This window comes from Sphaerodactylus townsendi, linkage group LG08 (genome assembly GCF_021028975.2).
Source record: "Sphaerodactylus townsendi isolate TG3544 linkage group LG08, MPM_Stown_v2.3, whole genome shotgun sequence".
Taxonomy (NCBI): Eukaryota; Metazoa; Chordata; class Lepidosauria; order Squamata; family Sphaerodactylidae; genus Sphaerodactylus; species Sphaerodactylus townsendi.
In genome coordinates this window covers 53,914,377-53,937,046 of record NC_059432.1, presented here as the reverse complement: position 1 = coordinate 53,937,046, position 22,670 = coordinate 53,914,377, and the positions used below count along the sequence as shown (strand labels likewise).

Sequence of the window (22,670 nt, the reverse complement as noted above, 5' to 3'; positions counted from 1 at the left end):
AGGAGCACACAATGAAGTTGATAAATAATAGATTTAGATCAGACAAAAGGAAATACTTCATCACTCAATAAGCAACTAAATGGTGGGATTCCCTGCCAAAGTTTGTGATACTGGCACTAGTGTAGATGGCTTTGAAAGAGGATTACAGAGATTCATAGAGGATAGGTCTATCAGCAGCTACCAGCCAAGATGACTAAAGGGAACCTCTACACGCAAAGACAGTAATCCTTTGAATATCAGTGCTAGGGAAAGCCTTGGCCTCCATGTCGGATGCTGGACTTGATGGACCACTGATTCGATCCATTGATCTATCTTGTGTCTCAGTGAGAAAGGCAGACTATAAATTGTGTAAACAGGTCACTTATCCCTCACAGAAACACTCGTCCCTTCACAGAAACATTTACATTTTGTTAGTATCAGTATCATCACAACACCACACACACACTGAGGGCAAAAAACTCGCCCAAAAAATCCCTGCCCAAATTCCTTGTTGAGTGTGATAATTTCAGAAGATCTAATGACCCAAGAGTAGGGAAACATGAACTATTCTGCTAGTTTCTCTAACCCCAGTCCCACAGCTATGAAATCCAGGTAACAGAAATAGCATTTGACTTCAAAGGTCATTTAGAAATAGCAATAGCAATACCAGTAATCAAATGGCAGTTCGCTCTTTCATAATAATACAAACAGTTTTCCTAGAATAATTTCTTACAAGATCCATAGCAAACTGAATCAATGTTTGGTTTAAGTTAGAAAGAGAGAGTTGTTTTCTTGAAACATAGTTCCAGGTGGATTTTTTAAAACTGGGAAATATTCTGCTTTGCTCTGGGAAGTTAAAGTGTGATATGCTTCCATGCAATGATAGGTTTGTTTTGATTTACTTTTTCCTATTAATAGATTACTGGTGCAGTTGAACACTGCATAATTAATGGATCCCTTCATATCTAACAACAGGAACAAAAGTATAATATTTCATATGCTGTGTGGAAATTTGTGTTCTGTGCTTAGCAATATGTGGTTGATGATGTAAATCCATTGTTATTGAACTAAGTCAAGGAAGGGCTCAGGATTTCTTGAACTAACAGAATGACTGGCAGGAAGATGAGCTAACTGCACTAGCAAAATAACTACCGGTACATCTACTGACAGTCAGTATTTTTAGTTCGATAAACTAATTGCCCCTTATGGAAACCGAAGGTTAAGGTGCTTCACTGGTCCTGGCACTGTAATCTGGATTTGAAAAATTAATTATGGAGGCTCAGTGCTCATTTCATCATTTAGAGCATTTGAATCAATTACATTCCATTTTAAGGTTGCAAATTGTTTTGAAGTTTCTCTTATTCATCATCTTACAACAAATGTTCAAGGAAGGTCATTATTATCCTCATAATGTAAATATTGTCAATAACACCAACAAATAATGACTTTACTCAAGGACATCCAATTTATCAATGGCTGGTGGTACTGGAACTCAAAACTGCCCAAAATAAGGCCAGCCATGCACACAGTGAGCTATTGTCAGCTCTGTTCATCATCTGGTCAGGTCACGGTTTGGGGAAAAACACAACAACCTATAGAATGTTAGTCCCAGATTACTTCCATTATATCTACCAGTAAAAGAGTGCAATTTTGATGTCTTGGTTAGTTAAACAAGGATCTGGGGGACCTGCTCTGTCACAGATCTTGCTGAGTGACTGTGACCTTGGGAGGTATCATTCTCTCTTAAGCTAGCTGACCTCACAAAGTTGTTTGAGGATGTGATGGGCAAGAGTGAACTATGCATGAAGCTCTGGTAAGATAAAAAGGTACTAGATTGATCAATAAAATATCATCATCCCCACTGAAATTGTCATTGGTTTTTTTCTGGTTTAAGGAGTATTAGAGTTTAGTAGAATTTCACAAAAAGGTTTAAGATGATGAGTATCCTTATGGTGAGAACAGATCAAGTGACTGGCTCACATCTTCAAACAAAGAAAGTTCAATGTATTGTCGAAGGCCAGATTCAACTGGTTGTGGTGGGTTTTCCGGGCTACCAGACCATGGCCACACAGCCTGGAAAACCCACCACAACCAAAGTAAGTTCAGTCAATATGTCCTCAGAAAAATGTATGGCATCTGTATTCTTGACAGGCAGTAGGATGCCTCTGATTTAGCTAGCCTTTTGTAAAGATACTGGGCTTCTGCTTGTGCCTGGTCAATAGAGCTGTCCTTCTGTTTACTCTGTACAATCTCTTGCAGCTTCTCCAATTCAGGAACCCTGAAATAGGTAATATATGTTTCAAAATCAAGAGGTGTTGTGGCTCAGTGCTAGATAATCTGCTTTGTACACAAAAGGTTCCAGGTCCAATTACCGGCATCTCTTGTTAAAAAGATCACAGCAGATGATGTGAAAGACACTGCTGGTTGAACCTGAAAGTCACTGCTGGTTGAACTTGATAAAACAATAGTCTGGTTCAGTATAGGGCAGCTTTATGTGTTTATATAGACCTGAGAGTCTCTATTCTCATTGTTCATATTCAAAAGCAACATTGACATTTAAATTCCTTGTATTGTAGAAGGATCCCAAAATGTGACCAGTAAAATCACTGGTGTTTATTTGAAATATTTCTTTAAAATTGTAATTCAGCATACAATTAATTAAAAATTAATTAAAAACATAAAATCACTTTAAATATTAAAAATTTAAAACTACCACCATGGTAGAAGCTAAAAAGAGTTTGCAGAGAACATGTTAAAAGCTCTGATTTCCGAAGAGTTAGGCCTGAGAAAGAACAGTCAAAAAGTAGTTAAGAAAGCAATTGTTTTCCTCTATAAAACAAAGGTATTGGCACACATCTTGAGGTCCATGCAGCAATTCTGGTGTAACTATAGAGAAGGCCATGCATTGAGTGAATTTCAGTCTGGTCTATGTATAAAATGGTTATTCAAGAATTTCAAATGTGTACCTATTGATCTCATAGAGGCTTTAAAATGTTGATAGTCATCACTCTTTGAAAGCAAAATATTTTGTGGACAATTTTTTAAAAATACAACTGCTAAAAATGAATATTTGAAAATGAATATAACCACCATCCTTTCTTTAACTACAACTTTTTTTCAAACACTGAGTAACTATCATCCTTCTAAATCCATCTACCTCAATGGACTCAGAAAGGCATAACTCCTTGTAGGACTGCACTCATGTAAACAGAATTCACTTCCTTGAGGATAAGTACTACTATTTCAAGCTTTCTGATTCTTTATCAGCATTCATCCAGAGCCAGAAATAGCAACAGCTTCTCTGATCATGCAGCATTGAACAAACAGAAAATGAACACAGATGGTTTTCCACCAGTATGGAATGGTAAGTGGCTGTCTCTAGGCTCAGGGGTCATGATAATACAGGAATGCTATTTGTTGGTATCAAGAGGGTTTATGGATTTATTTTTAACACATAGCACAAGAGCTACAGCTGCATCTAAAAAGCCATTAGAAATCACATTTCAGCTACTGCCTTGGAGTAACAGATCTTTGTCAAATTGGTGTACTGCCAAAAACTCTACATTGATAGCAGTTAAATTATAATACTAAAGATGTTGCTTAGGAGATACAGCTACGGCTGGATTTCCAAATCTTCTTCTTATAAAAAAGTGTGTGAGAGAGAAAGAGTGTGTGTGTATGTTTGTGTGAGAGAGAGAAAAGGAGAGAATGTATATACATGTACAGACCAAAGTATGGTGGAATATAATGGGATTCTGAATATGATCACATACATATAATCTTTGTGCATTTTTAAATCAATGGCTATGATACAGATTTGCAATTTTCTCTATAAATAAGGATCTGTGGACTACACTGTTATTGGATCAGTTCTCACATGTCAAATGTCCTCACGAAACCTTAGTGCATCCTGGAAATCCATATTATACCATAATCCTAAACATTTTCCTTCCATATTCCACTGGCTCAAGTAAGGCATCTTTCACTGAATATGTTTCACAGTCTTTCATTCATTCCTTCAAATGCACTATCAATCTTATGTCTAGCAAGCTATTAAAAGGAGCCTATCAGTGGATATTGATTCAGAGGGTCACCATGAGTCAGAAGCAACTTGATGGAACTTAACATACACAAATCATTAACTGCACGCCTGTCTCTCATCAAATATGCAATTCTAGTAGATGTCTTGATCACAATGTTATCAGCCTACAGTATTTAGAAAAGCTACAAGCATGAAATTCACTTGGCAAAATAGCATCATACACAAGGATATGTAATAATACGCAGCCACATCTAACTCAGAAGGCACAAATTCCTTTTACCCTTGGAGAGGTTATTAACTTTTTTCTATGTGACTTTGGTTTGGCAGCTCATATTGCAAATAATTAATCTGTCAGCAGCTTATAAATATCTTCATCAGCAATCATCCCGAGCAGCATAAGCTATCCCCATAGCTGGGAAGAGCATGCATTCGATTAGAACAAAATCAGGAACAGTCACCTGCTGCCAAGTAGGTATGAAATTCTACAATGGAAGCTCTAAAAGAAACAGATAAGCTTACTAAGATTGTGACAGGTAAAACTAGGAGCTTGAAAAAGGGCACACAACATGCCTCTGATCCATCAGAATCTCAAGGTTTGGGTCAATCCTGAGCAGAACTGATTGAAAACAACTAAAATGCTGAACAGGTATACTTTGCCAAACTGGATCACTTTCTAAAACAAGGTGAGATGTAGGCTTTTCTTCCCATGCAAATAAAAAGTATGCAGTCAGAAGGTGCAAGAATTCATTGCACCATTTTTACACATGCATAGAACAAATAAATAATATATTGTTGAAGGGTTTCATGCCTGAAATCTGTTGTGGATTTTCCAGGCTGTGGGGCCATAGAAGGACAGAAAGGGAAAGAGAGAAATGTAAGGTACGGAGGAATAAATTAGGAAAAGGGAAGGATAGAAGAGTGGGGGGAAGGAAGAAGAAAAGGAAAAGGCGGAGAAAAAGGGAAAGAGGAGGGGAGAGGGGAGATACGACATGCACCTCTTTCACTTCCTATATTTCTTCAGGCAGGGAAACCACTCATTCTGGGTTTTTCCACCTTTTTTCCTTCAGGGACTCAGCTCCTTCAGAAATGGTAGTGTTTGTATACAAGGAGCACTTCCCCTCAGCCCTGATCACACCCAGAAGGCGCAGGATGCCCAACGACTTTTTATGTCTCTTTTACGCTGGCACTCCCCTCACAAATAAAAGCGATGCAGAAGTAAACTTAAACAGTAACTCAGATTTATTTAACACAGAGAGAAGATAGTAAAGGGAGAATAACAACTTGGAGATGAATAAGGTTGAGGTAAACTAGGCAGAAGGCAGGAAATATACATATGTGTTACCGCCAGGAAAATAGGAAAAATATTTTCCTGCGCCTGTCGCTGAACTACACTGGTTAAGGATCAGAGCAAAGAGACCAGTGTTGTCCAGAAGCCTCCATAAGGCTTGGAAAGGACATGTATATGTGATTGTGCCAATGTTTTACATGGTTTTCTTCTTGCTTTTATCTCTTTTAAGATTTAATGTAAGCCCCCTCGGTGTTGGATTTATTATTTGCCCATGTTTAGGCTTATATCTTAGCTAGGTTTTCCAGTTGATTTAAGGTTTATTAATGTTAGTTTAGGGCAGTGGTGGCGAACCTATGGCACTCCAGATGTTCATGAACTACCATTCCCATCAGCCCCTGCCAGCATGGCCAATTGCTTTTTTATTATATTGTAAATTCTTTAGGATTGCTTAATGTTTAAACATTAGAAATGTTATCTTTGACATTTGTATCTGTTAGTAAAAGTAATAGCTTGTAGCAGCTGATATTGAGACCCAAGAAAGCTAGTCTTGGAATTCAGTTTGGGCCAACACCCAGTATATCTCTTTAGCAAGAACAAAGACCCTTTTTGGATTACAAATTGAATCTGATGACGACACCCCAGAGGTTCTAGCCTAGTTGAGGAATGAACTAAGATCGCCATTGGACCATTTGAACTTTCTTTTGTTGCGGGACTGAGGCGCGGAAGCCTCAGGACATAACTCAAGGAAGCAGCCCAGATAACTGGGCGCATTAACAGCCTCACCCAGTTTTATGAATGGACACTCTCCGCTCTCTGTTTCAGCACTAACGTAAAGTCTCGTGGAAAGATGCCTGACAGCGAGATCTCATGGTCCCATTCACAAAGTTGTAATCGTACATTTTCTTTTATGTGTTGATGTTTTCTTTGTTGTTGTAAGGTAAGGGACCTGCCCCCTTACCTTCCCCTTTGCCCCCTCTGTGTGTATAAAAGTTCTTGCGCTAGACTACGAGGGCGCGATTCCCCTGCCTGAGCTGTAGCAACCACTTCCAAATAAAATACTTTGCTTTTGAAGAACACCAGCTTCCTGCGCCTCACTACGTTATCTGAGCTGAAATAACTTAATGTTACCCAAGCAGCAGCGGTAACAAGTGCACTATTCTCTAGAGAGCTTTATAGTTTTGGATTTCTTCAGAACAGCACTTAAGATTACTTAGTTTAGTTTCTTAGATGTTAGTTTCATAGATGGTTCACAGTTTTTACAGTTTCTTTGCTTATATGTTCTGGCTTATGGCTATTCACATACAGGGTCCTAACACTGGTTTGGTACTTTTTCACTGTACCCTAACACAGTCTTCACCATTAGGTAAAACTCTCAAAAACAAAATGAACTCTCTACTGAGGTAAACTTACAACCAAATTCCTATACCCCAGACCCACTGGTGCACTAGAAATCTCTCTATCTAGTAGCAGTTCTTATACTAGTTTACATGGCCTTCAATTTGGCTCTCCAATAAACCCTTCCCATCAGTATATGGTGCTTGTGTATGATTGCTTCCACACAGTATTCAGACTGATAACCAGTAGAATCAGCCACTCTCTTTGACTGATGTACTCCACTCACAGTGTAGTTTTCACTCAGTTAAGACAGACAGTTCTTAACAGCAAAAGTGATCCCGACCAAAAGCCTTTTCAGAATGGACTGACAGGGAGTTTAACTTCCTCCCTCTCTGCATCATGCAGTAACTTTTCCAATCAAAGTGCAGGAAGCCACAGCCAATCATGTGGCTCCTCTGTTCCTAGGCCTTTCTGTGCCTCACTCTGAAGGTAGAACCCTGCTCTCAGAGTTCTACCAGTCAGGAGCCAGGGCTGAAAAAGTCCTGGCCCTGGTTGGGTCTAGTTGGATGTCTTTTGGGCTGGGGACCTTCAGAATGTTACTTTCAGACTAGTGTAATGCTCTCCAGAGGTAGTATTGTGGAATGCGAATCCATAGAGATGAGGCTCCCAGACTGTTCAGGGCTTTAAAAGTTAATACCAGAACCTTGAACCTGATCTGGAATTCAATCAGTAACCAGTACAGCTGGCAAAGCACAGGTGAAATGTGCAATCTTATAGAGGTGCTCATAAGGACTCTTGCTGCTGCATTCTGAATCAACTGTAACTTCCGGAGCTGTCTCAAGAAAAGCCCAGCATAGAGCGAATTACAGTAAACCAGTCTAGAGGTGACCATTGCATGGATAACTGTGGCTAGGTCAGGGCGGGACAGATAGGGGGCCAGATGCTTTACCTAGGGTAGATGGTGAAAAGACACTTTTGCTGTTTGTGTGACTTGGGGTTTCATCATTAAGGGGGTGTCCAAGATCGTATCCATGCTCCAGACTGTGGGTGAAGGTGCCAGTGTCACCCTGTTCAATTTCAGCAGCTTACAGCCCTCCTCCCTCCCCCCACAGGCCCAGCCACGTTACCTCCACCTTTAATTGGTTCAATTTCAGTCTACTCTGACATAACCATCCCACCACGACATCCAAACATTCATCTGGATTTCCTGGGGTGGTTTCCAGCCTCAGATGGCGCAGGCTGCAGAAATCACCTCCCATGGGGCCTCGGATGGAGGTGGGGAGGGAAGCTGGCCAGGCTGCAACCTGCGCGGGGCTTGGATCCAGGCTGGATCCGAACCCGGCGCAGGCTGCAGAGATTCCCTCCCCACCTCCATCAGAGACCCCGCGGGGCCTCAGATGGAGGTGGGGAGGGAAGCCGGCCAGGCTGCACCCTGCACTAGGCTTGGATCCAGGCTGCACCCTGTGCTGGACTTGGATCCAGGCTGAACCCGAGCCCGGTGCAGGGTGCAGAGATCCCCTCCATACCTCCATCGGAGACCCCGCGGTGCCTCGGATGGAGATGGGGAGGGAAGCTGGCCAGGTTGCACCCTGCACTAGGCTTGGATCCAGGCTGCACCCTGTGCTGGACTTGGATCCAGGCTGAACCCGAGCCCGGTGCAGGGTGCAGAGATCCCCTCCACACCTCCATTGGAGACCCCGCAGGGCCTCGGATGGAGGTGGGGAGGGAAGCCGGCCAGGCTGCACATGCATACATGATTGCTAGGCTAAACAAACTTTATTAATCTATTTTCTACAGTTAAATAGGAAACGGATGAACAGCAAGCAGGGAAAACCTCCATGGAGAATCTCCACAGAGACTCTCCTGAAGCACAGGCAATGGCTGGCACAAGCAGCGGGAATGAGAGTAAGAGGGTTGGATGGGGAAAATAAAGCAATTCCTGCCTGCTGGCATTTGCTCAGCAGGCAGGAATTATCCTCAACCTGGATTGAGGGGGGAAGATCACTGATTTAGTGATCTTTGAAAAACCTGGGTTGAGAGCAATGCATCATTTTGAGAAAGAGAATTGTGCAAAGGTTTTCTCCAAAACACTATATATAATGTCCTAAAGACATTACATTTGTGCTGTGTGGAATCCACCTCTCTCTCACATACACACTTTCATTTTGTTAATTATAGTTTTATCTCACTCCAAGTATGAGTTTATTATATTTTTATCTCCCTCCAGGTAGGATTCCCAGGATGATCCACTTTGGGGGCCCTCCCCTTGGGATCATTCAGCCAGCCAGTAAGGGGTCTTACTAGCAACAAACTGGGCCTCTGCTACTGTCAATGCATTGATGTCACTTCAAGCATTCACTGGAAGGGACATCATCATGTTGCCAACAATACACCACTGTTTTTGTATTTGGGCAAAAACTCTGTGGCAAACACAACTTCTATCATTGAGTTTTTTGCCCAAATACTAGAGTGTCCCCATGTCCCCAGCTACATGGTGACATCACTTTCAGTGTGTGATGGAAGTGATATCAATGCATTGCCTAGGCCTCACTTTGCTGCTAGCAAGTTCCCCCACCTCCCATTCCCCTCCAGTTTCCTGGCAACCCTATTTCTAGAGGGCACAGGGTGAGTACCATGGGTTTTCTTCCTCCTTCTCACAGCAACCCCACAACAACCTCAAAACCAAATCAAGAACATCTTAGAGATCATCAAGCTTAATTCTTTGTAGTAAGCTAGGCTCTTAACATATAACAATCCTGTACCACTGATAGAGGAATGTACTACCCTTTGTGGGTTCCAAAACAAGAGCCTGAAGCTAACAACTGGCAGATCGTGAAGAAAGGTATCAGATAAGCTGTATGAGGTAAAATCTGCAAGGTCACAAATGGGGTGGTAAAAGACAACAGAAGGGAAAAATACCTATAAAATGTCAATCATTCCAAAGAAAAAGAAAAAAAGCCACCAGTCACAAAATGTGAAAATTTTCACAACGATGTGAAAATTTCATATATTTTAACAACATTTTGTATATATGTAGCTACTGAAGATCAGGCTGAAGGTTTTTCCTGCCCTAGGCAAATTAAAATCCCCCTACATGCATAAAATCAGCCAATATAATAAGGAAAAAGAATCTTGTGATAGTGAGATTACTGTACCTTTGCAGGTAAAACATTTGATGTGAAAATGCCGGGCCTGGACTCGAAGCACTTCACCTTTACATGGTTCCCCACATTTATGGCAGTGGATCACTGGTTTCTCAGTGGAGTGGTGAGGCTCCTGAGGGTGGGCCACTGTTAAAAAAAAGTATAATTTAATATCAGAATTTTCTGCCATTTCTTCCAAATGATTAGTAAAAACAAAACACCGAGACACAGGATCAGGAACAAGAAAAGTAGCCCAGGAACTTATGCGATTATGCTATGTTTAGTCTCACACCTGTGATGTTTAGTCTCACACCTGTGTGATTATGCTATGTTTAGTCTCACACCTGTGACAATTGATTCCCACACATAATTGTTTGGCTGAACAATTAGGCTTGAGAAGACAAAGGTGGCTTTAACTGGCAAGGATACACCATTCACTCATGTACCAAAAGTCACAGAAACTTTCATGACTAATCATTAGGATTTGATAGCACCTGTAAGTCATTCCATAGAATTTTCTTCCGTACTAAAGACTCTCTGGCTATTTCATTCTTGGAAAGTTCTAGCTAGTTTCCATGACTTGAATGTTTTTCTGGGAACAGGAATTTAAAAAAATGTTACAACACTCAAATATCAGCTTCCCTGCTTTGTGATATGGAATAATATCGTGGTGGCACTCACGTTTTTTTTCCTGAATATGTCAATTGCTTATGAGATAGAAAGATGATTTTAAAAAGAAAAATATCAATACAACAATATTCTAGTGCTGATTTATTGAACCCCAAAAAGTCCTGGGCCACCAGGACTTTTTTTGGGCCACCAGGACTTTTTTTGGTTCAATAAATTAGCACTAGAATATTGTTGTATTGATATTTTTCTTTTTAAGGGGAAGCTGCAGCTGGTGGACTGGGGCTAAGAAACTGCATAGAAACCTGCCATGTGGAAGCCCTGTTGCTGCTTCACTTTATCAGCAGCCACACCAGGAACAGGGAACCCACACAAGCCCATCGCCATCTGGAAACCTTCAGATTCCACTTAACTCTACTGAAATCTCAGAGAACACTGATTGGGTCACTCCCATATTTATACTTTTTAAAAAATTATCCTGCACTTTTGACGCCTTCTCTTCAACTGGTTCCAGAAGTTTGTTTCTTTGTGTTTTTTTTTAGCAAGAATCTGTTTTATGATCCATTCTCCAAGGAATTCAGGGCATCACAGATGGATCTCTCCTCTACTATTTTTTTTTCATAACAACCTTCTAAGAGCCCCATCTAAAGGTGTGTGTGGGGGGGCAAATCTGCTCATGGGAGTGTTGCACTGGCGGATTTGTCCTCCTTGAGGCCTTTTCCTGGCAGAGAGGAGAATCCAGCAGTGTACAGCCATCACCCACACACTCTTGGCACTGGAACACGGCACTGGATGCAGTGCAAGCATCTCAGCGACCCTGCCGATGGTGTAGTGGAGGTGGGTTGGGGGAGGAGACAGAGGCATTAAGACATTGGTCCTGTGGGCTAGGATAGGGGCAGGGTGGCTGTCATGTTTGTGCAGCTTCCCTGTGCCCTGGGAAGCCCCTTCAGAGGCGTATCACAGAGGGAAGTACACCTCTGAAGATGCCAGCCACAGATGCAGGCAAAAAGTTAGGAACAAGATCCACCAGACCATGGCCACACAGCCTGAAAAACCCACCACAATCCAGGCTCAAAGTTTGCAATTTCCTATCATAAATTTGTAGATATTTGCATAATTAATTCAAATCACATGTATCAGACTGTTCCAGTGCCAAAAAGAATGTGTTTACTGTCTCTAACAGATGTGGCTCCTGCCGTTGATTCCATCATATCATATATTTTTGAAAGCTCCTATTGATCAAACCATAAGAGAAAGCTTGGCTGAGACGCAGAATACAAATTGCCTGACCTCTGTTCATTGACTTTCACATGCACACACATTCCTCACTCCTGTTAACTGAGAGACTCCAGTTTTGTTTTTGCAGATCTATATATAGTACATGACACATCAGCTGCCTCCACCTCAGAGTGATGGGTTTGTTTGTCATGACTTCATTGCCTCTGCACTCTTCAGAAGCATATGTCAAATGGAAAACATGAAGCTGCAGATAACTAAGTAAAAAGCACAACAGATGTAAAAGGTAGGCCAAATCATATCAGAGAACAATAGGCATACAGATTTTTGTGAACTCAGAAAATGTTTTTTATCCATCTTCTGTGAATTTTTTAAAAATTAAACTAGCTGAACTTTGCAATACTGAACTTCACCCAGACCAGCAGAGGATGAAAGACTACATTATAATTAACAGACCAGAACCTTTCCACATAGTTACCAACATCAAACTCAGTTTCTGTCTATATAGTACAGGGATTGAAATCTCAAGGAATCACAGAACCTTCCATATTGCTTAGATGGTCCAATTTTGCCCTGGCAAATGATGTTGCACTTGCATGACAAATATTTTACTTATCTACTAGTGACGTTCATGCTTTAGAGATTTTATTTAATTTAAGGCACCTAGGATTTGTACATGTTAATCAGAAAGAATGTAAAACCCTTCCTAGAAAAACAGATTATGTGCTAATGCGCTAAAAGAATTGAGGTTGGAATGATATGTGACTTCCATGATTCTCTCAATCAGCGGTATTCTAGGGACTGTGATTTACAGGGGATGATGGCATCAGGGCAGATGTATAATCATTTCCCCTCACCTTGCAAACTGGAGGTCTCGAGCTGCTTTTGGCCCCATTGGGAAAATGTACAGGTTCCCTTCCTTCTCCTCCACTGCACATGAAGCAGCAAGAAGGAAACTTCTAAAGTTAAATAACCTCTCCCTTGGCTGTTCTCAGTCTTCATATATTGCATTTTACATGTAGAATGCTATATGCTTAACTATAGATGAAACAATTGTTTTAATGTCTACTAACGTATGCGGTTGGAACAATTTCTCAAAAATGCTCAACCTTGCATATTGATAAACTTCAATAGTAGCTGGAATGGTGGTACATTATAAAGGATACAATAAAGACATTCAGAGCCCTGAAGCCTTTTTTAACTAAGGCCCCTTCCGCACATGCAAAATAATGCGTTTTCAAACCACTTTCACAACTGTTTGCAAGTGGATTTTGCCATTCCACACAGCTTCAAAGAGCACTGAAAGCAGTTTGAAAGTGCATTATTCTGCATGTGCGGAATGAGCCTAAGTAAAACTAAACCAACATCTGGTTAATTCACATACCCCATCTCATTGTAGTAGCCAATGATTAGCCCAGTTGAAGTAAGCCTTGAGTCTTGTATCTTTTACAAAAAGTCTCCAGTGTCAGATAACATGAGTAACCTCCACTCAAAAATGTAATTTATTTTGTTTTCTACAAACAATGATACAGCAGTTTTCAGGATGGTGAAGTTAAGTGAACAGAATGCTACTGTGATAAGTATACATAAAGAAGGTTGGACCAGGACTAGAGGACTTGAATTCATGTCTGCTCAGCTAGGTGACTTTGGGGGAGTCATTGAGTCTCACGGAATTGTCAGCTCCAAGTTAAGGAATTCCTGCAGTTTGGGGTAGAGCCTGGAGAGGGGAGGAACCTAGGTGTAGTATAATGCCATGCAGTTTACCCGCCAAATCAGTCATTTTCTCCGAGGGAACTGGCCCCTGCTGTCTGGAGATCAGCTATAATTCCAGAATATCTCCAGGCTCCATAAGGAACTTGGCAACTCTACATTACTGTGAACTCACTGGCAAAAATGTGAAATAATTTATATATCATGAGAATATGGAAGAAGGCAAATTTGTTCCTATAATAATTTTACATTAATCTCAAAGATTCACAAATAAGGATTCACTTTTTTTCCTTTTGCTGTTTTTCTACAGTTGCTGTTTTCCTCTAGTTGCTGAGGCAGAATCTAATGTTGTGGCATGCAGTAGTAACCTAGTCCCACTGTCCTAGTCTTGGATATTGTTTAGTCACTTGTACAGGTGATGATAGGATTACATTTGTCTCTGTTGTTATTCTATTGGTTGATGTAAACTGCCATGGGGTATACTGTTTACTGGAAGGGTGGCATGTGGATGTTTTGGCCACAACAGCAACAAAAAGGTATTGTGTTAAAATTAAACACCTCAGTCTGTGGTTCTTTCTGCATGGTGAAAATTATCAGTTAAGAGTGAATTCTAAGTTAGAACTGTTCTCCCCAATGTGATTATTTTCTGCCTGCAGAGAGCTTTTGTTCTGTGAAGTGTTTTTAAATCGCTCGTACTGACTGCAAAAATTAGAGAAAACTATTCCCAATTCCCTCCTTAGGAAAAAGATTTCAAGTTGAAATATGTTCAGCTGTCACCTTCTTGCAAGCAGATACTATTTCCAGTAAACTTCTAGCTATTCCAGATATATTCAAATGTACCAGGTGTTAAGGTTATCAGGTTGAAGACAACTGCACATTTGATCAGTCTGTATGGAAAAGAATGGCACATTAAGGCTTTTTCCACATATGCCAGTTACATGTATTCAGGCCGGAAATAAAATGTTTCTTCCCTGGAGTTCTGCACTGTCATAGTCCCATCCCGTCCCCCCGTCCCCCGGGGGGGGGGGGGTCGGAAACATCTCCATAACAATGTATCATCAAAGGCGCTCATGGCTGGAATCAACCAGCTGTTGTGGGTTTTCTGGGCAGTGTGACTGGGGTCCAGTAGTTCTTGTTCCTAGTGGCCATGAAATGTTTGGACAAGATGAATGTAGACAAAACATCGTAGTAAAGCGGTTTGAAAATGTTCTGGAAATATTTTAAGCTACTTGTGCGGAAAAGGCCTAAGTCAACTTGAATCTGTGCCATTAACTGGAATGTGACATCAGAACTCCAAGTAGAAGGCCTCTAAATTATTAACTTATCCGTTACCTGCTCAGAGAAAGAAATCATTTGGATTTTGAATTCCACCTGCAAAAACAATGACTGCATTTTAACTTACTCTACATTGTAAGGAAGCTAATCAAAGCAAAAAAAAATGCTGATAATCTTGGCATGATGGGATTACTTGTTTACTAAAATCAGCACTTCAAGCAGCATCAGCAGAAGGCAGATACAGTTGCTTTTTGGAAATTACCTTGTGTAAGAAGAAAAGGTAGTGCTGCTGCATCATCTTTAAGTTGCTATTCAGTGATATTCAATGTTTTTAACCTCCAAGGTACCTGTTCCACAGCCAGTTTTTCTGCCATGATTCCCTACAGTTTAGAGCTTTCTCCTTTTGGACCAGCATGACTTTTGAGCTGCTGCTTAGGCCTCCAGAATTTGTCCACCATTCCACCTGAACTGAATGTTCCCAAGACCACTCAACACTTCCTCTTGGCAGCTTCTGTAGTAAGCTATTTCTTACTTGTGGAAACATAACATTGCTGGCTAGGTGAATGGGGTTCAAACCAGCATCTATTGGTTTTCACACACACATTTTGCAAATATCCAGAACACTTGCAATATGTCTGAAAATTCAAGAGGGTTTTCTGAGTACAGTTTTGGGATATTTGTTCATCAACTTATTATAAAAAACATTTGACAGGTAGATTTGTACCAAAAAAAAGGATTCCCTTGTGCATGTGCCTATCACAGAAGCATTCCCATATTTTCATATTCCTTTCCATGTGTGGTTTATTAAAGGACTATTGGATCTGAGGTTCAATTGAAGTTCAATTTTGACTTTGTCAAAAGGCTTACTACAATCAAGTAGACAGCTGGAATGTAGGAGACCCTGATTCAAATGGGAACCCTATCTAATGGGACACAACATTATCATCACCACAGTTAGCAAATTATCTCCATGGCCCTTTGCAATTCATCAAGCTAACCCAACTCACAGGGTTCCAAAAAACACCAATTAGAAGTAAAATGGTAAATCACACCTTATGCTGAAAATTGGAATAGGGCAAAGGAGTTGGTTGAGAGAAGAGATTCACTGTTCTCAGCACCTTAACCATACAAGGCAGACCCTACTGCCTTTGCATCTATTTTTGCTACTGAAATATGTTCACCTTTGACACATGTGCAGTCAACTAACAATGCCTAAAGTAAATAAAGCCACAGCTGAAGTAATTATGCTGTCAAGTGGCAGGGAAGAGGGATCATCAGGGATTCTGATTCGTTTCAAAAACAGGTTGTAGGATTTGGATCAGAGAAATTAATCAGACAAAATATCCTATGGAGCTTTATACTCTGTAGTGAGAATGGCAGTTAGAATAACATAGATAAAATAACAACACTGGCCATTCTTCTGGTGTTGTTGATGTGTTTTAATTGAATTTTATCATTTTAACCGTACTCTTAATTGTTGAAATGTTTTCATTTTTTATTATTTCCACCTTGTGGACCCTGATTGGATCATAGGTAGCATTAAAATGTCTTACATAAATAAATATCTGAGTAGAAAAGACTTGTGGGGCATGGTCCACACTGTACTAAAGAGGTGGTGGTACTGTGAAAAAAGGAATATCCCAGGATTACCATCTCCAAGCTGGTAAATGCCAGGATTTGGGGGGTGAAGTCTGAGGAGAGGATGGCTGGAGAGAGGTTACTTTAATGGGGTATAAACCTAGCAATCCAACTTTCAAAAGGGCCATTTTCTTCAGCTGAAGTGATCTCTTCCACCTGGAGATTTATTTATTTATTTTGTCCTATTTTTAAGGCAACCTTCATTTGTAACAGCAGGAGATCGCCAGTCATCGCCTGGAGGTTGGCAACCCTAGGAATACAAGCATTTGCGCAACAATTCAAGAATTACAATCTGGGAAGCCTTTCAGAAACTATCAGTTTATGCATCTAATAAACAGTCTCAAACCTGGAAGACACTTCCATCACCTCTCCATTGATATGAAGTTATACCAGCTTCGTGAAAATGAATTCATTGACCATAAAACAGACTCTAGCCTCTATTTACTGCTAACATTGTCACCTGAATTAGAAATATGTCACTACTTTAATATGCTTGATTGTCCACCAACACACTGTTACATTCCTCAGTTAGGCTTCTAACTCATAAGTGACAGGCATACAATTAACTTATGAGAATGCCCAAGCTGTTTTGTTTCGTTTGCTTCCTGTTCATGTATATAGAAACCAGCTTGTATAACAAGGAAGAAACAGCTTGACAAAGTAAAGCAGATCAACAAATATTTGAGTTAACTGGAAGAAAACTTCGTAGCATTGCCAGGTCCCGTCCCCCCTGCCCACCACCACCACTGATTTGGGCGGGGTGGTGGTGTTAGGGTTGCCAGATCCAGGTTGGGATCCAGATCCAGGTTGGCATCCAAATCATGGGGATTTGAGGTTTAAGTCTGGGGAGGATCCCTCAGTCAGGTAAAATGCCACAAAGCCACCCTCTGAATCATCTATGTAATGCAGGGGAATTGATTTCTGTAGTCTGGGATGAGCTGTTATTCTAGGGATCCCCAGATCACACCTGGAGGCTGGCATCCCTAGCATTTGGAATGCCCAAACTATGGCACTGGAAACTTAAAACCAGAAGAACAGTCAAGCTTCCACATTTGCCCAGGTACATATTAGAGCTGAGTGAGTACACTATGCGCTTGTTCTGCAATATGAAACAACAAAGCATGCCAATCTGAAGGAAAACTATTATGAGGCAGTTTGCTCCAAGGAAATGAAGCCCACAGTACCAGAACACAGCAGTTTTGTGGCTGCCCAATTAATCTGCATTCCCCAAGTCTATTTCCTCAAGAGCTAATAGGACGATTGGAGAGGCAACTATGCAATCAATGGATGGATGAAAGGAGAATGGAATAAGGATCTACTGCAAGAACCACTTTCTTGGTCTTTCTTTGTCTGAAAAACCTGAGTTTAGGCTCCCCTCATTCAAGCACCATTCTGAATTGCATTGTAAATTAACTATGGGAAGGAACATTTCAGCTGAACTACTTATGGTAATTAGTCAACAGCAACCAATACTTTTAGGTTATATCTAGAAGCCTTTTGAAGAACCATCACCACCTGAAAAACACCAATCCATCCATCAGTCCCAAAACATACTATAAGAAACCAGACCACGAGGGCTGTATTTCTTACTGTGGCCCTTAGCCACTTCCATTGGCCCAGCCACGCTAGTTACTGTGGCTTTTATTGTAGGTGGAAATGCAGGAAAAGGAACAGTAGCAGCAACTCAATTGCAGAGGCCAGCAGTACATGCTCATGCAAACACGCAGCCTGATACTGTGCGATGTCAGTGATGTGTGTGCCCACATTCCTTGGGGGGGATGGAAAGGCATTCCTTGGGGGGGATGGAAATTTTGGTTGGTGGCAATACCGGGAAGTCAGCTTCTGAGGAAAACCCTCTTGAGGCAGAACGCCTTGTCCATTCAAAAGTATGTCTCATGGTGGCTGTACTGAGCTTACTCCTGAGTAAAGTGCGCATTGCCTTGGATTTTTCTTCTTTAACTGTAACTTGTAGTTATTCCAGGCACCCCTAGATTCCAGGGAATCTAGGGCGCCTGGCCCCTCCCTCCCATCCCTTGCATGTCACCCCCTGACTCTCTCCCCTCCCTCCTTTCTCTTCCCTTGCCATGCCACCCCTCCCCCTCCCTCCCTCCCCTTCCCTTTCCTCTCAGCTTAGGGTGGGATTGGATCCATATCAAGATGCCTGGGCTCCCCCTGCCTCCCCTCCCTTTGCATGCCACCCCCCTCACTCTCTTTCCCTCCCTCACTTCTCTTCCCTTGCATGCCACCCCTCCCCCTCCCTCCCTTCCCTTTCCCTCCGCTGGGGTGGGTTGGTCCTATCAAGATGTTGGGCTCCCCTGCCTCCCCTCCCTGTGCATGCCACCCCACACTGTCTCCCTCTCTCTTCCCTTGCAATGCCTCCCCCCACTCATCCCTTCCTCTCCCTCCTTCTCTTCCCTTGCATGCCACCCAGCAGTGGGATCCAAAATTTTAGGTAACAGATTCCCCATGGTGATGGGATTCAAAGCCTGTGGCGTAGGGCACACCAATGGGGCTGGGCAGGGCACCTATGGGCAATTGGCTGGATATTCCAGGGGCGGGGCATTCCTGGGCAGGGCTGTGGCAAGGACACAGCCGCTGCGCCGGTCCTTGGGTGGGAAACGAATGCATGCAGGCGCAGGCTGCCAAGCACACCGGTGCACCTCCTGCTAGACTGCGTCAAGTTCTGCCGTTACTTCTGAGAGGAGGGGCATAACTAAGGCAAAAATCACGTGGCAAAATCACCAATTAGTAACCCCCTCTCGGCACACACAAATAATTAGTAACCTACTCTCGGGAACCTGTGAGAACCTGCTGGATCCCATCTCTGATGCCACCCCTCCCTCTCAGTGGCAGTGGAGGTTAAGAGCTCGTGTATCTAATCTGGAGGAACTGGGTTTGATTCTCCGTTCTGCCGCCTGAGCTGTGGAGGCTTATCTGGGGAATTCAGATTAGCCTGTACACTCCCACACATGCCAGCTGGGTGACCTTGGGCTAGTCTCAGCTTCTCGGAGCTCTCTCAGCCCCACCTACCTCACAGGGTGTTTGTTGTGAGGGGGGAAGGGCAAGGAGATTGTAAGCACCTTTGAGTCTCCTGCAGGAGAGAAAGGGGGATATAAATCCAAACTACTACTCCTCCTCCTCCTTCTCCCTTCCTTCCCTCTCCCTCATGTGTATGTGTGTGTATGTGTTTCACTTCCACTCGAGTGACTGCCTATGTACTGTTTTCACTGCTCATATCTGGCCGTCTGAGTGAACATTCTAAGCAGCACGAACATTCTAAAAGTGACAGTTATACACAGGCATGTCCTTCACCAGGGAGCGCCAGGAAAAAGGCGTTTTTACCTGGGCCAGGTATGAAATTTCAGGTATGTGAACATCTGAAAACACTCTCGCATGACTGACTATAGTGGCTGGGAATTTTCAGAGGAATTGGCCCAGCAGTTACTGAGGTACCCTGTCATCAACACATACACGGTTAGCTTTTTATATATATAGATTGTCGAAGGCTTTCACGGCCGGAATCACTGGGGTGTTGTGTGGTTTCCAGGCTGTATGGCCGTGTTCTAGCAGCATTCTCTCCTGACGTTTTGCCTGCATCTGTGGCTGGCATCTTCAGAGGATCTGATAGTAGGAAAGAAAAGCAAGTGGAGTATATATACCTGTGAGTAAAGGTCAATAGGTGAGGGCATGTGAATAGGAGTACTCTACTCAGATAGACTAAGGCCAGACTACTTCTATTCAGATGCCTCACCTATTGACCTTGCTATCTCCATTTTTACTCACATGATACACTTCATTGTTACTCACTTGCCAGGCCACTCCTATTCAGATGCCCTCACCTATTGACCTTTACTCACAGGTATATATACTCCACTTGCTTTCCTTTCCTACTATCAGATCCCCTGAAGATGCCAGCCACAGATGCAGGCAAAACGTCAGGAGAGAATCCTGCTGGAACACGGCCATACAGCCCGGAAACCACACAGCACCCCACTTATTTTTACTGTCAACCCTCTTGTACCTTTAATAGCAGGAGTTTTTTTGTACCTTTAGTCATCAGGTACACCATCTCCACAGTTTGAACTGTGACTAGACCAACAGGTTTCGTGTGTAGGAATGGGGAAACAAACCTGGTTTATTAGAGTTCACTACTCTTAACCACCTACACCACACTAGATTGGAGTGAACAGCAACACAAACCGACACAACATGTGAGAAACAAACAATGTATTTGTCTCCTATAGAAGACCAACATTAATCAAAATACCTTCCAGTGTTTCGCTAAATGTGTATTTACTTGGGAAAACACTTGTTGCCTGCCCTTCTCACATTGCGCCTTCAAATACCTCAAGACAGGGTGTGAGGAAGTGGTATATTAAAAATATAAGACCTGGACTAACCTATTTATGTCATGACATTCCGACTTCATCTTTGCAAATGGCAGTTACAAAGTACAGAGTGAAAAAAAAATACAGACAGAAAAACTTACGTACTATGAAAGAAAAGTCCAAATAACTCATTGCTCCAGTGACAACTCTGATGCTAGTGTAACCTCAGCTTGTGGCTTCTGTGGGGCAGAACTTGGAAGGAGTTTGCAACAACTAAATTTTAAACAAAATGGTTTACTTTCTTTAACATATGACAATTATCAAACATTAACATTTAACTTAACACTTCAAGGTCCTGTTCAAGTTTCATTCCAAGTCCTTCTAATTACAGACTGATAATGCCAAGTCCATTCTTTCTGCTGGTGGTTGGCTTATGAAGACTCCAGAGGTTTGGTGAACTGGATTTGAGATGATAAAGGTCCCCAAAAGAACTCTCACCAACTACATACACAAAATCCTTAAACAAGGTGTTAAGGGCTTATAAAAATCAATCAAGTTCCCAGCCTGGTAGCCTTGTTTTCTCCAACTTCATGAGCTTTGCAGCCTTCAGCTGCTTTCAGTCTCCACCCCTTTCTGGGTCATCCCATTCCGAACATAGGGGTTACACTAGCACATAAATTGCATATTGTTTTGAGAAACGGTCTGTCCATATTTCCTTAAAGTGATAAATTCCTTTACGAATTCCTTCCACAGATGTGTGTTGTTCACATACCCAAGTCTGACTAAGCCTTTAGGTATCAGCAGTGTTTCTTTGGAACAAATGTGACATGAACTGAGTCTGAGATTCTAAAAGGCAAATAAGTCACTGAAGTCATTCTTTTAAAAAATAGTCAATCTCTAAAAATATGTGGATTCAGAACTGTAGTTTAATTACGTTTCAAATTAAAATGCCACAGTGTTCAATCTTTATAACTTGCCAAAGTGAAGTGTACCAAAAAGATTATTCTAAACACCTTGCCAAAGTGAAGCACACCAAAAGTAAAGAACTATTCTTTCTGTATTACAATGGATCCTAAAAGATACGAACTTTTAGATCTGAAACCCCCTACTTATGATAATCTTTAGATGTTAATAAATTATGTTTTTTTAAAAAAAAATGAAATAGTAAGGAGAAAAACCACCAGACTTTACATAAAACAAAACAAGACTGATACATTAACTTATGCTGCTTTTATTCTAACCTGGCAGCTATGCATGGCTGAATTACCTTTTTCTCTCACCATGACCCAAAAATCTTCTTGGAAGCAGATGCAGCAAAGATTAACTGAGGTATTTACAGATACATTTGCACATTTGTGCTTTCCCTTGTTGAAGAAGTAGGCAGAGAAGAAACCTCACAAACACAAAAAAGCCTCCAAGGTAGTCTATTCCAGAGGACGTTCTGTTTTCCCACCAGAACCGGCGTAATCTAAATGCGTGGTGCTGTCTCTTCCTCTTTTTAACTCACAGCTCTTCACTCTCTTCTGCTCAGACTGTTTTACTCTTTCAAATGGCAACTCCCAGTGTCTGGACTCTGCTCCTTCTACAGCTGTGAAAAAATCTGGCAAGAGCAGCAAAAACATGAGCTGGTAGTGAACACAAAATTCTGCTGTCTCTAAGCCAGTCATTGATACCACCTTGCAGTGTTCTGCCAAGGCACAACGGAGCTGGTAAGTGGTAACCCAGGACTCCCCCAAGTGACAGATACGGGAGTGAAAGAGAGAGAGGCCACAAGAATTGTTTCAGTAGCAAAACAGAAAGCAAGGATATTCTGACATTCTTCAGATACAGCATGATCTTCTGTGATTTTAAGGTTTGTGTCTGGGATCATGTTGTTTATAATATATTATCTGGTGGATGTAGGTATGTTATATATAAAATCTCACAGAGGTTATAGTATAAATATATAAAATAATAAAATACATAAAAGCTTCATGATTTCATAAATCGCACCACAAAACAAGGAAACGAAACAGGTGCAAACTGACTACATGAATTATATACCAAAATGTTCACGCTGCTAGCTCCCT

The 22,670-nt window shown here is 41.7% G+C and overlaps 1 protein-coding gene across 10 annotated transcripts in view; it reads right to left on the bottom strand.

Annotated features, from left to right (window-relative positions):
• Window positions 1-22,670, bottom strand: part of ABLIM1 (actin binding LIM protein 1) — a 230,724-nt gene that overhangs the window by 125,855 nt on the left and 82,199 nt on the right. For 9 of the 10 annotated variants that reach the window (XM_048505966.1, XM_048505962.1, XM_048505969.1 and 6 more), the window contains exon 2: window positions 9,800-9,934. In XM_048505966.1, coding sequence (XP_048361923.1) covers window positions 9,800-9,934 — 135 coding nt within the window. Of the gene's footprint in view, window positions 1-9,799; window positions 9,935-21,868; window positions 22,120-22,670 lie in introns of those variants that run through there. The other variant, XM_048505965.1, reaches the window with a different exon arrangement.